The sequence below is a fragment of the Ceratotherium simum genome, chromosome 10 (genome assembly GCF_057802395.1).
Source record: "Ceratotherium simum simum isolate JZ-2026a chromosome 10, ASM5780239v1, whole genome shotgun sequence".
Lineage (NCBI taxonomy): Eukaryota > Metazoa > Chordata > Mammalia > Perissodactyla > Rhinocerotidae > Ceratotherium > Ceratotherium simum.
This window is the reverse complement of record NC_141909.1, coordinates 64,682,374-64,697,041: the sequence shown is the minus strand read 5'-3', so window position 1 is coordinate 64,697,041 and position 14,668 is coordinate 64,682,374. Positions and strand designations below refer to the sequence as shown.

The 14,668-nt window shown below is 33.3% G+C and overlaps 1 protein-coding gene across 1 annotated transcript in view; it reads left to right on the top strand.

Moving 5' to 3' along the window:
* The window catches only part of COG6 (component of oligomeric golgi complex 6), an 89,748-nt gene that overhangs the window by 30,671 nt on the left and 44,409 nt on the right, over positions 1-14,668 (top strand). The window contains exons 9-13 of the mRNA XM_004443177.3: positions 2,794-2,922; positions 3,001-3,092; positions 4,943-5,007; positions 8,509-8,600; positions 13,479-13,596. Of these exons, the coding sequence (XP_004443234.1) occupies positions 2,794-2,922; positions 3,001-3,092; positions 4,943-5,007; positions 8,509-8,600; positions 13,479-13,596 (496 nt within the window). The remainder of the gene's footprint in view (positions 1-2,793; positions 2,923-3,000; positions 3,093-4,942; positions 5,008-8,508; positions 8,601-13,478; positions 13,597-14,668) is intronic.

Sequence of the window (14,668 nt, the reverse complement as noted above, 5' to 3'; positions counted from 1 at the left end):
AATGCTAAAAAAGAGAAAACTGGCCTTTGATTAAGTAATCATCATTTTTCAAAGTGGAGTTTCTTTAAATTTAGGAAAAACCTAATAATAAATCATGTTAACCACCAGATGGCACTATATGAACTTTATTTAAGTAATATGTAAAAGCTTCACTCTTCATTATGGTGTCTCAAATGTGTAGATGTCATGTGTAAGAAAAATGTCAATTATTGAAGTCCTTGAAAGTTGCCATACTCAGTTTTTCTTAAGTGGTATATAACAGGAATGCTAATGCATTAACTTTTAATAAATAAAGTACAGAAGTTTCTTCAATAAGAATTTTATTGTAAGTGGAAAGGAAAAAAATTGATGTTTTCTTTCCTTTGGTAAACCTTCAGAATATAAATTATTAAAGAATGTAGTAATACGTACAATGCTGATTTTTCTTCATCCTTCATGTATGTTTCTTAGACTTTCACACTATTCTTTTGTTTTTTGTTTTTGACCAGAATTTTTCATCTTTTAATTTACTTTTTGACCAGATTTTTCTTTTTTTACTATAGCTAGACGTAAAAAGTGGGGATTTTAATTTTAACTAGAGTCATTTTAGAATATTTACATAATTTTAACATTTACTTTTGTAAAGGTGCATTTTGAATTTTTGATCTTTGTTTGAAAAGTATCTGTTTCTGGTCAAAGAAGTTTTCTTCTGTCTCTGGGAAAAGATGTTTGTTTCATGTCTATAGATATTACTGAAAGCTTATTGTAGCTCATGCTGTTCTTGCTTCAAATTATATCTGTTATTGCAGGAGGATTAATATTAAGGTTTACTGGTATTTCATAGTATTATGCAGATTAGATTCCACTGTTTGTCAGGCTTGGTACTTTTACCCCCATTTAAAATGCCAGTGGATTCACTGGTTTCTAATATAACTTGTAGTTACAGTGGACAGCCCTAGAAACAGAAGTTACATTGTTTCTGTTTATTGTGGTTGGTTGGGTCCTGAGAGTGAGGATTTATTTTACATATTTACAAAGTGGAAAGTTTGTGAATTTTGTACTAAGTAGTCATCTGATCTTAGTCATTTAAAGGAATGCATTCTTCACACTAAACATTTATAATTTAAGAGCATGAGGGGAAAAATAGAAATAAGCATTTTGGTTCTAATTTGTTTTAACAAATAGGTGAATGTGGGGCCGGCCTAGTGGCGTAGTAGTTACAAATAGTGAATGTGGCGCCGGCCTAGTGGCGTAGTAGTTAAGTTGGCGTGCTCTGCTTCGGTGGCCCGGGGTTCACAGGTTTGGATCCCGGGTGCGGATCTACGTACCACTTGTCAAGCCATGCTATGGTGGTGTCTCATATAAAGTAGAGGAAGGTGGGCATGGATGTTAGCCCAGGGCCATTCTTCCTCAGCAAAAAGAGGAGGATTGGCATTGGATGTTAGGTCAGGGCTAATCGTCCTCAGGGAAAAAAAAAAATAGTGAATGCAAGGCAATTGTGCAGTTTAGCAAAACTTAACCTTGATATTGCATTTTCATCTTGAAATATTGCTAGTATGTCACTGTAGGGAATTTCAAAACCATTTCCATTCAACTGAAAACACACACAAAGAACCATGATCTGGTTACTAGTAAACAGTCCTTATAAAAGGTTCAGATTCCTAAAAATTTATGGCTATTGACCACTTCACTACGCCTTCCCCATTATTTCAGAATATTCCCTCTTCCAACTTTCTTGTGTTTAAAACAACAGGAGTTTTTCATGATATCGGTAGCATATTAAAGAAAGCACTATAGCCTAAGAAATTAATTCTTTGGAAACCTTTGAGAAATTTTGGTAACTTGTTTTATATGTACAGTAATGAAATAATTCTTAGTATTTAGTCTGTTAGAATACTGTTTAGGGGTTTAAAAGTTAATAGGTCTAGAATCTGCTGATATTGGACTGAGAAAAAATATTTTGTTTTCTTGTGTACTTTTAACATAGAAAGCACTTTGAATTGGGTGACAGGTCTACCGAATGGTGGTGATAATGGGAAACAAAGGCTGATTTTAGTCGAAGAAATGGGCACTCTTGGGAACTCTAAGCCATCCTGTGATTTCACCCCAAATTGTCTGAAGCTCCAGTTCAAAACTTCCCTTCCCTAAAAATCCCTCACCTTATAAAGTCTTTTTTGTCCTTTTCAACCACAATGGATGACTTTATTAAATATGCATAAAAGAAAATATTTGCTCTGTATGCCTAGTTGGTCAGTAAATTTAAAAAACATACAGTATGGCTAATATTAAAGTCAAAATATATGGATAGTATGTTTTGGGCAAATTATGATGGTAAATTGCGATAAAATGTATAAAGGGGAATTTTTTAATGTAGGAGAAAAAGTCTTGTGTTTTGGATTGCAGAGTTGTCGCTGTAACTAGCCTCTGAGAACTGGATATTATGGCCTAATGTGAACAGTGGAGCATCCTGTCTGGGACTAGGAGGATACTGAAACCTGAAGAGTCCAGGATTTCCGCCTTAACCTTGATTTGTCCTTTTACCAAATCTAGTGCTATATCCGTTATTGCCACTGCCCTGTTATTGATCCCAAATCCCAGCATTCCTTCTTATGAGGAGTGAAGGATGTACCTTTAGATTGATTTATTAGGATAAAGTTATTTCATAAATATTTTTGTTGTTTAAGAACAGTATTGCTTGAGAAAATTGTATAAAGAAGGTTTAGATGTCTTGTTTATCTCAGAAATTGCATGAGTAGTTTGATATAACCATTAGGAAGAAAAACAACTGTTTTTCGTATAACTTGTTTCTTCTAGGTATACCTTAGATGAGTTTGGAACAGCCAGAAGAAGTACAGTTGTTCGTGGATTTATTGATGCTCTTACAAGAGGGGGCCCAGGAGGTACACCTAGACCCATTGAAATGCACTCCCATGACCCTTTGAGGTATAATGATCAGATAATTTTGGAGTATTTGATGTTCTTCTGAAGGAAATCTTTACTAACATGTACTTTTTTCATTAGGTATGTAGGAGATATGTTGGCTTGGCTCCATCAAGCTACTGCTTCTGAAAAAGAACACCTGGAAGCTCTGTTAAAGCACGTGACTACACAAGGTGGGTCCTCAGAATGTTATTGCTAATGCCTAACTATAGAAGGTAACACAAGACTTCTCTGTTTCTATTCTTATTGCTTACTTCTTCATGGAGATACACTCTTCACACCTAGATAGGACAATAAACATCCTAATTAATCTTCCTCTCAGAGTTTCCCCCTTTTGCTGCTAATAGACTTTCTCCTCCATCACTTTCATCCTGTCACACAACTGTTCACACTTTTATAGTGGACCCTTATTACCTTCCACATCAGGCCTGGGCTCTTGCTTCACTTTTAAGGCGTTTCTGGAGTGCCTAGCCTACGTTATCTCATCTCTTCCGTGCCACCACACTTTGAGAGCAAAAGGTGATGTTATCTTCATTTTATCTGAGTGATTTGCTTAAAGTCTTTAAGCTACTAATTCTTTCATTTCTACTACCCAACTCCTTTTTTCATTCTCATGTGACTGTTTTAAAGTTTTTTGAATAACTACCTGTGTACTAAATGTACTTAAAATCTTGGTCTTGATTTCAAGGAGAAAAACTACCATTTTTGAATTACTCATGTCTGTGGTTTACAGGATTTCAAATCTTCTTAGTTGTGACTCCCTTAAGATGCCTGTTGTAGAAGGTGTTAATGGATAATTAAGGTGTTCTGTTTTTGATAGGATGTGAAGAGAAATATTGTGACTGGTATCACTTGACTATTTTGTGTAGCTCAGCCCCACATCATTCTGGTTCAGCAGTAATCTGCAGGAGAGACCAGTGTACAAATTGGTGGCAAGACTTAACCTCTTAGTTTTTAACTCTTTGATATTGAGATTAGATTCAGCGTGTATATTAGATTGGCGCAAAGTCTGCACTTTTTTTGTGTGTGTGTGTGTGTGTGAGGAAGATCAGCCCTGAGCTAACATCCGTACTAATCCTCCTCTTTTTGCTGAGGGAGACTGGCTCTGAGCTAACATCTATTGCCAATCCTCCTCCTTTTTCTTTCCCCCGAAGCCCCAGTAGATAGTTGTATGTCATAGTTGCACATCCTACTAGTTGCTGTATGCGGGACGCGGCCTCAGCGTGGCTGGACAAGTGGTGTGTCGGTGTGCGCTCGGGATCCGAACCCGGGCTGCTAGTATCGGAGCGCATGCACTTAACTGCTAAGCTATGGGGCCAGCCCCAAAGTCTGCACTTTTTAAAGTTGTTTTCTCTTATGCTAATTACTCAGTTTAAAAGAATGTATTTCTTAAAAGATGTTTTAGTCGAGTATATATGAGAGGCAGCATTAAGAGATGGGAAGAAAATAGATTGGAGTTAGATGAAATAGGTTATTCTGAGGGAATGGCTTAATTCTTCTAAGCCTCAGTTTCTCCATCTGTAGAAATGAAGGTGGTTACAAGCAGTAAATGTCAAGGACCCAGTACAGAGCTCGATAAATAGTTGATATTTAGTAAATGTCAGTTTTTTCTTTAGATTGCAAGATGTTTTCCATCTTTATACTCTTAGCTTGTGTACTCAGCACCACTGCCTAGAATAAGGTGTTTGTATGACAAATGCTAATACATCTTCACATCACTTCCTTCAGTTAATATATTTCACAGTCTTTTTTTCTGTGACTCATAATTTATTCTTTTTCACAAAGAAATAATGTTCATTTTATTAATCAATAGTCGAATGAATGAACGGGTCTCTAGACTCAGATATTAACATAATTAGTAATGTCCTAAAAGATATTGAATTTAATAAAATATTGTTTTGGCTGTTTTAAATGTTTGTTATTAGTGCCATTAGTCATATGTATTATTGTTAGTTTCTTGAACTTCGGCGAAGTGAAGTGTAATATGGAAAAACATTTTCAGTTATGTTATAATTAATTGTAGGTGTTGAAGAAAATATTCAAGAAGTTGTTGGGCATATCACTGAGGGTGTGTGCAGGCCTCTAAAGGTAAAATATTTTGTTTTTATATATATTATATGGTATCTGGGTAAATTATTGCCTTATTCTTATGAGTTTAAAGAAACTGATAACAGCTTGAATTCAAGCTGTAAATTTGTCAAATTAACACATTAATATAGGATGATGAAATACATTTTAAAATAATCATTGTCAGTTTTCTAAGAAAGAAAATTTGAAATATTCTTAGTTTGCATATTTTGACTTATTTTTTACATATTATGTTTCCCATAGTAATATATGTTAATCAGTTGAGAAAAAGACTATTAAATTGAAATAACTAATCTGTGAACTCTTAACAGATTTTCTCAGAACGTATTTCATTTACTTTATTGCTTCAAACATAGGAAAATTGTTGGTGATCATAGCAAGAATTAATGATAAATCCAAGGATAAAATAATAATATGTGTGTTATTATCAATACTATTTATAGTACAAGGAACAGAATTTGAAGTCAAACTTGGGTTAGAATTCCCACTTTGCCACTTAATTGTGTTCACTTGTTCAAATTGCCTAACTCTTCTGTGCCTTAATTTGCTTGGGTAAACCTGTATATGAAAATACCTACCGTCAAGGGTTGTTGTAAGGATTTAGAGGAGAAAACTGTATAGACGAAGTACATAGTCCCTTGTACCTACTAGGCCTGCAACAGAAGTTATTTTTTGTTATTAATATTTCCAGAACACTTTGCAATTTTTGCTTTACTTTTCCTTGTTGACTGACTTCAGTTTGCTGTGTAGAAATTGAAACCCAGAAGTTTTATGATTTTCTTTTTAGCAAGAACTAAATTTTAAAACTAAATTTTTTTTGTTTCTAAGATTTTCTTTGGTATTCTGTCCCAGACAGGGAAGTCTCAGATGACACATGTGACAATTGATTATATTTACAAATTTAATTACTATTATAGCTTGATCATCTTAGGGCCCAATTGCCTATTCAGTAAAAAAATAGCAAAGTATTTTGAAATTATTTTATTTATTTCTCCCAAATGAAAAATTTACCTGCCCATAGTTTGATTTTCAGATATTTACACTCATATAAATATTGTTTGTTTTGTATATTAGCAGTTATTGGAAAGATAAAAGAAAAAAAGGGAGAACAAAGATAAGTTTCTTTGTGTATATTTTTCATACCTTTTTATAACTACATACAGCTAAATGAAACTCCTAGTTACTTTGGTGAATAAATTGTATTTTATCTGCCTTAACTTTTTCTACCCCTCTCTATTATGTTCCCTATTAGAGCTTTTCTTTCTTTTCTTTTCTTTTTTTTTCTTAAGTAAATCGTATAAAATGTAATTCTAGAATCTGAGGGTTAGAATGGACCTTAGAGTTTCCTGTCCTGGTCGGAGTAAGAAATGGTATTATGTTTAAAATGTTTAAAATAACACCTATTGCTTATATAAAGAAATTATGTACTGAAGTCTGCTTTTGTTTTAAAATGTACTTAGAAATTCTCATTTCATCTTCCTTAAATGCATATGCCTAGAAAGGTGTTTATAACAATTGTAGGACATTATTGTGACTCCCTGGGAAATTTTAACATAAGACATCAAAAGGTAAAGAAGAAAACTAGTAAGCAAGCAAAGATGTTTTTGTTGTAAAATGAAGAAACATCCCTTTAGTTTTTGAAGTGACAGAAACCTTAAGTCTTTCCATATGATAGTAATATTTATTGCACACCCAAGAGAATATTTAGCAGGTGTTCACAGTAGTTACACATCAGATTAGCTTGGTAGTGATATATCCAACAACTTTTCCCTTCATTTATGTACTCATAGACGGTCTTACATTATTTTAAGAATTTTCTTTCTATGTTACCTCATTTGAGTATCTAATATTCTCAGTGATCTAGTTGTTAGCTGAGAAAAAAAACTAACTTGAATAATTTTGTTTTGCAGTTATAATTTGGAATGTTTTTTCTTAGTGATCTATCTGCTTTTACATTCCATTAATATAAACTTTTGTCCTCCTAATTGATAAGCAGCTAACTTTATCATAATGGCATAAGACATTGGATATTTTGGCTAAATTTCTGTCCCTCAATCTTTTTTCTTTGTAGGAATGCATTTTTTTAGAGGGGGGAGATTTTGATTTTTAGAAGCATAAAGAAAAGGTTGTAATGGTAATGGGAGATATCCTTGCGAAACTATATATTTGTTTTACTCTACTCTGAATTTAACCTTTTCTTTGTGTTAATAAAGTGGGACTTCATAGGCAGTGGACTATACATTTGTACATGTATACATTAAGATATAGTCTCTGAAGTTATTTCCTGTCTTAAAAATTTGTGCTCTAAATTTAAAATTACATAAAGATAAAATTACATACATTGTGAAGAGGGTATCAGAAAATATCACTTGTATTGTTATCTAGAAAGAAATTGTAATATAATAATTATGGTTTTTAAAGTCAGATGCCATTCATGATTTATAATGTTGTGTTAGTTAGCTAGTCTTTACCTTATGCCAAAAGATGTATCAGTTTCATAAATATATTAATGTAAAGGTCAGTTAATTTCTATAATTCAAGAGGTTTTTGTATGGTCATATACATAGATTTATAAACTCTGATTTTAGCAAATCACATTTGTTCGTATTATGACATATTCCAAAATCTAAGTACAGGAAAACTTCAACTTTCAAAAGCATTTATTAAACATCTGTTGTGTATATACTGTTCTACCAGATGCTGCAGAGATGTGAAAGAAGCAGAAAACACAAAGTCTGTGTTTAGAATCTAGTTAGAAAACAAGACAACATAATGTAAGCAGCAGCTTAAGAGCAGATATAATATAATATGTAGGTAAGCACATATCAGTATGGTTTAGATTGTGGTTATTAACTAGGGAATATAAAGTAAGAGAATGATCAGTGAGGGATGGAATTTAATTAGAAAAGATTCCTAGTAGTTAATCTTGAGACAGATCAAGTTAATCTTGAAGTAGATCTGATATTGCCCTGGTAGTCTTATAATTAGACAAATATGTTGGTGCTAATTTAAGGTTTTTATGCTTGCCTATTCTCTAATTAATATAAAAAGAAACTTGGTGTAATAGTTTAAAGATAAGAAATATTTCATTTTTTTCTGCCTATTTGGTGAGAGAACAGTACATTTCCACTGAGAATCTGTTTTTAGGGATGTGACAGCTGCTTTGCGATTTAGTGCTCAACTAAATTCCATTATATACTGGTGGAAAAAAACCTCAAAATGATCTCATCATTGTATTGATTATTTTTGGTAACAGTTGCCTTGAGCCAAATTCTATAGATAATGGATCATTTTTTTGTAGAGTATATCTGTGTTAAAATGTTTCTATTTTAACATCGCCAATGACTTAATATTCAGAAACTCTTTGTTTAGAAGGAATTTTGTGATTTCTGTGATAATAAAATTTTATCTTTTTTTAATGCTGTTTATACGACATGTAATTGATGAAGAAAAGTTATACGTTTAAGAAAAGTTTAATTTTTTTCTCACATGTTTTAATAGGTTCGAATTGAACAAGTAATAGTTGCTGAACCTGGGGCAGTTTTATTATATAAAATTTCTAACCTCCTTAAATTTTACCATCATACAATCAGGTATGTGGAATGGTTAAATGTGCTTGTTAAATCCCATGTGATACCTCATTTTGGCTAGAACACAGTGGAAGATATTTTTTTGTTTTCACTGTTTGCATGACTCACAATAACTAGTAGAACCTCCACACCATACGAATTGTTGTATGCATATTATACTTGCTATACTATGAGATCTGTCATTTACTTTTACCTTTCTTGTCTAAATGTAACTACACACACACACATGCACACACACAACTGTATAGCAGTATAAGTCTAAAATGTAAGTATTTTTTTGAGTCCTCCTGCATTGGTAAAAGAGATCTGTGGCACCTAAAACGACTATATATTGTCAGAATAGGGCATAATAAGTGAAAGTTTTTATTCTGGATGTAAATAACATAAGTGCTTCTTGAACATTTAGTTTCTATTCGTGACAAAACAGAACCATAGCTTTATCATCTCTAAATAAAAGCTACTCTATCTGATTAGGAACCACTTGTCTTATTTAAAATATAATCTTTGACTCCAAAATTTGTATTCATTTTTGCTTTGCATATATCTGTTTATGGTATACACTTGAGCTTTATTATAAATGTCACTATAATACCATGTTATATGTGTACCTGTGTTAAAACAATATCTTTTCAAGCTATGTTTTTGATGGTTTCCATATTAGTCCATTAAAAAAAAGACTTAAAAAATTACTTTTTATCCAGTATAGACAGTATCAGGAACAGAAGGCCAATTATTAAAATCCTGGAGAGTTATTTTAACTAACAGATCCGGGAGAGGTGCAAGGATCACTTGTTCCCGAAGCACCAAAAGACTATGGCAGTGATGCTACCTACCTTCTAGTGGCTGAGATCAGCCACCCAAAACTTCACATCTGAGAGATGGATTTCACATCCTGTTGGTAAATTTTCAGGTAAAACCAGCAAGCCACAGGCGACCAAACTGATCAGAGATAGGATTTGGGCTAGTCTTCTAATATTTTAGATATAGATTTATTATCACCCCTTGCCATGACTCAAAAGCAATAAATTAGTTCCAGTTGTAATGTTATTGCATTCCTAAAATAAGAGAATGATACATACTTAGAAAACACAAGAGCAGCTGAAAGCAGCTAACACATAGCTAATGCTGTATTATGCAAAGATAGTGGTAAAATAATTTTTAAGTTATCTATTTACTAATGCCCATGATGGTACTGCATGAAATTTATTATTTGAAGATAGTGATAATTCAGTTTCTAATGTAGAGAATGCTAACAAAATCATTTGGATTCTGAAGGTGATAGGTAGGTTTTAGGCTCTGAGAATTATAATTTTTCTATGCTTTGAAGATGATAATTTTGAGGATTAAATTAAGATCTTTTGATACATTTTTACATGTACTTTTTCTGCTTGTTCACACATTTCCTCATTTAGTCAATTAAAAAGTTGACTCTAAATGTCGTTCTTCTAGGTGCTAAAGAAACGGCGATGCACAAAACTTAAACTTATATTCCAATAAGGGAGACAAACACACAAGTATAAAATAATAATTGTAGATAGTGATAAGGTCACTGAAGAGAATTAAAGCGGAAGAAAGGGAATACAAAGTATAGGGAGAGACCATATATGAGTAGGTGTATGTGCACGTGACTGTGTTTGAAGGCCTTTTGGTGGAGGTGATATTTGAATGGAGACCTGAATAATGTGAAGGAGTTGGATGTGAGAAGATCTTGGAGAAGAGTATCCTAGGGAAGGCCTTTCGGTGGAGGTGATATTTGAATGGAGACCTGAATAACGTGAAGGAGTTGGGTGTGAGAAGGTCTTGGAGAAGAGTATCCTAGGGAAGGCCTTTCGGTGGAGGTGATATTTGAATGGAGACCTGAATAACGTGAAGGAGTTCGGTGTGAGAAGATCTTGGAGAAGAGTATCCTAGTCAGAGGTACATTCTGGCCCGGATGCCAAGAATAGCTTGTGTTTTGGAGGTCCAAAAGAAAGGCCAGTGGTTGGAGTGGAGTGAATTGGAAGGTGTAGGGGGAGATAAAATCAGAGAGGTAGGCAGAGGCCAGATCATGTAGGACTGTAGGCCGTGGCGAGGATTTAGATTTTATACTGAGTGGATTGGAGAAGATGTGGGAGAGTTTTGAGTGACTTGAACTGATTTATGACATAAGAAGACTCTGGACATTATATAATGTAGTATAATGGGGGAAAAGGGGAACAAGGAAGGTATTTAGTAAATGGTTTGTGGTTCTGAGCAGAAATGATGGTGAATTAGACTAGGGTGATAGTCTTGGAGGTGGTGAAAAGTAGTTGGTTCTGGAGATTTTTTTATGTTTTAGCCAATAGGACATATATATGGACTAGGTGGGGTGAGATATGAAGAATCAAGGATGAATTCTTGGCTTTTGGTTTGAACAGCTAGATGCACGGTATTGTCATTTGCTAAGATGGGCAATTCTGGAGAGAAACAGGTTGATGGGAGTGGATGGGTATTGAAGAGCTCAGTTCAGTTTTGGCCATGTCAGATTTGATGTACCTGTCAACATACAGTAGGAAATGCTGAATGAGTAGATAACACAGAGAAATCAGGGCTGAAACTATAAATTTGGTAGTTTGCAGCATGTAGATAATATTAGAAGCTGTAGGACTAGGTAAGATCACTTAGGAAGTGAGTGTAGATAAAGAGTAGGGCCTAAGACTGCATCCTGGGAAGGTCCAATATTTAGAGGTTAAGAAGAGAAGAAATCCACAAAGGAAACTGGGAAGGAATAGCCAGTGAAGTTGGGAAAAAATTGGAGATGTGAAAGTTCTCAAAAAGTTTTGCCTCCTATACATTAAATTCCTAAGAGGATAGATTCTATCAAAAGGCAGTAGTAAACCAAAAAAGGAAGATGTGGAATCCAGGAAACAGAGAATCCAGCATACTTTGATTACATTTCTTTTCCTGTAAAACCGTTTGTCTCTCTAGTTACTGATGGCTTGGTTTTTGCACTTGTTTACTTTCCTATGCCCTTCTCACTATTTCAGACCCAAACTATTAAGTGGACTCTGCATGTTCTCACCATATAGTCAAGCACATGAAGTAATCCTTCCCAGCGTCTCTCCCTCTACCCTTCCCACGTCCCTCTTGGAGCCCTCACTCTCCTTCTTCAGCCTGGGCTGGTTACTTTAGGCCTGCTGCATGGATGTTGCACTGGGGTTTGTTTTCCTCACCAGCCTGCTCATTCCCTTGTGTTGGATTCCCTGATTTCTTGGCCAGCACCGCGTAGTATTTACATGCTTGTAATAATGTAAACATTGAATATTTATTTACCAGAACCCTGTGATATAACTATATTAGGAAGCCTGGGAAAGATGAAGTTTGAGTAGGGTGTGGTGGGGGAGGAGTATTGCATAAGAGAGTTTAACTCATCTTCTATATCAGGAAATTGGTATATAATACCTAAAATTGAAAAATCAAGTAATAAGAGTATAAGCATGTTGGGTAGAAATATGAAGTGAAATTAAAAAAAGCATCCACAAATGTGTAGCCCAGTTATTGGTACCTAGTGAGTACTCAGTAAACATGAGTACATTCTAGATCTGAGTAACTGCAAAATATGGCTGATAACTCCAAATTAAAAAAAAAAAAGAATGTAAATGTATCTTGATCTCTCTCCAGATTTTTCATTAAAATATCAGTTTCTATTTGTATTCCTTCAGTTTTCTTCCACTATTGTTTAATGTATTGTACTTTTATTCAGAGGCGTACTTATTTTTATTGTATGCATAGGCGTATGTGGGAATTCCTTCCAGTTTACTTTGGTGTTTAGCTTATAATATTTTTAACTAACTTCTATCTTTTTTTAAATACAAGTATTATGGCTGCCTGTTTAGAAATTTGCTTTTACTTTGCTGTTTGTTTTATATGTTTTTTTAACTGATAATTTGCTTTGTCTGCATTAACTGTATAAGAATTCATTCCAATTTATTTTAGTTTCGGAATGTATTGAAATATATAGTATTAGTATTTGCTTTTAAAACATATGTAGTATATCATTTGTCAGTACATTTGTTGTATTTTTTGCTTACTATCTACTGGTGTTTATTAATGCCATCATATTTATCTTCAGCAATCTAAATTTTTTTAGGTATAGTAAGATGTTATTGTGCCTTGAGAAATTATGATTTCCTACTGTATATTTTCTCATTAACAAAACCCTTTTCCCCTAAAAACACATTTTAAAATCACTTTCAGTACATGAATTAGGAGAATGAAATTGGGAATTGTTTTATATACATGCTTGTCTTACATCCTGGCAAAAATGGGAAACCCCATTGGATGGGTCTAAGAAATATCTTTGTAATAGATAGCAAATTGAGAATTACAGAATGTACTAGTAATTACTTCCAAATATTATCAGACTAATTTCATAATTAGTCTTAGTATACTGCTATTTAGGCAGCTGTATAAAAATTGAGAAACTTGATAGGTATGTTATTGATACGGTATAACAGTTTTAATTAAAAGAATAACTCAGTATTAAAATTTAAGTATTTTATTAATAGAGCTATTGATGGACTGGCTTTCTTAAAATTAAAATTAGATCATCTTGGATAATCAAGACATGCATTTACTGTAATTGAGGAAAAATAGATATAGGTTTGCATATTATGAGTATCTCTTCTAACCCACTGTTTTTCTAAACTATTGTGAAATATTGAAAACATAGTAGTTTGTTTTCATTTGTTCATCACCTGACTCAAAAGAAAAAAAAGCTGTCATTTGTATATGAAACTAGAGTAATTGTTGTATTCTACATAAAAACTTTTATTTAAATCTAGATTGTTTTTTAAAGAATTATACTCAAAGAACTGAATTATTTTAGCCTGTTTTGCAACCTGAAATATTCTTTGCTTTTAGTGGCCTCATTGGAAATAGTGCAACTACATTGTTGACTACAATTGAAGAAATGCATTTGCTAAGCAAAAAAATATTCTTCAATAGCTTGAGTCTTCATGCAAGTAAATTAATGGACAAGGTATGTTTGAAAAATGTAATACTTAAACTATGTGAATCTTTCATATTTAAAAATGTTTTACTGTTTTTATATTGGTGACAATTTTTTCCCATTCCATATCATGTTCTTTTGAGTTCTTCCTATGAACAACAAAATTCGTTTTGAGATGACTTACTGGATCTAGGTTTATAGTCTGTGTTCCTGGAATAGTATATCGTTGAGTCATAATTGGAGATAGAATCTCAAGCCTTAGTTTCACTACCATTTTTCTATAACCAAAAATTTATAGTTAAAACAAGTTTACTATATTTAGGTCAGGGCTAAAATGACATACAGATTAGAAAACTGGAGCTCTTACTAAATGTTTTTTCTAAACAGCTTTCTTATATTTTTACTCTCTAATTGCCCAGCTTTGTCCTTATGAAATTTATGTTCCTTTGAGTTATATACTATGAATAATTATGAAAACAAGATAACAACCTCCCCACAAAAACCAAATAAACAACAACAAAAAAATTGAGAGAGTCCTATGAGAGCTGATATTTTAAATTGAGCAGTGTATTGTGGCAGAACCTTAAGGAATGGGTTTACAATGATTAAATCCTTCTTTATTTTTGTTTCATTATTAAGGATTCAAGTTTTTTAAGGATGCATCACAATCACCATGCTGGCTTTCTTTTTTTTTTTTTTAATTATACAGCTCTATCTGATAGCCTGGTTATAGTAGGTACAGGTTTTGTAATATAGTGTAGAACAGTCAGTAACAATCCAATCCATGGTACCTGGTTAATTTTTACATTCCTCAGCTTAGAGAAGCCTTAATAGGAGTCTGCTTTCTGACCCCCATGCATGACTCAGATTCTTTTGGAAAAGCAACATGAATTTGTGGAATTTATCTTATATTTTTTCCATTTTTCATATTTCTATTTGCACCAGAATTTACTAACAATCAATTTTGGTTATATATATGCTTATGTCAGTTCTTATTTAGACATAACTTTTCTAAAATCATTCATACATGATACAGACGTTGAACGTGAGCAAATGTGCTAGCTGATGAGAGTACAAGGACAAACACAATCAAGATCTTTTG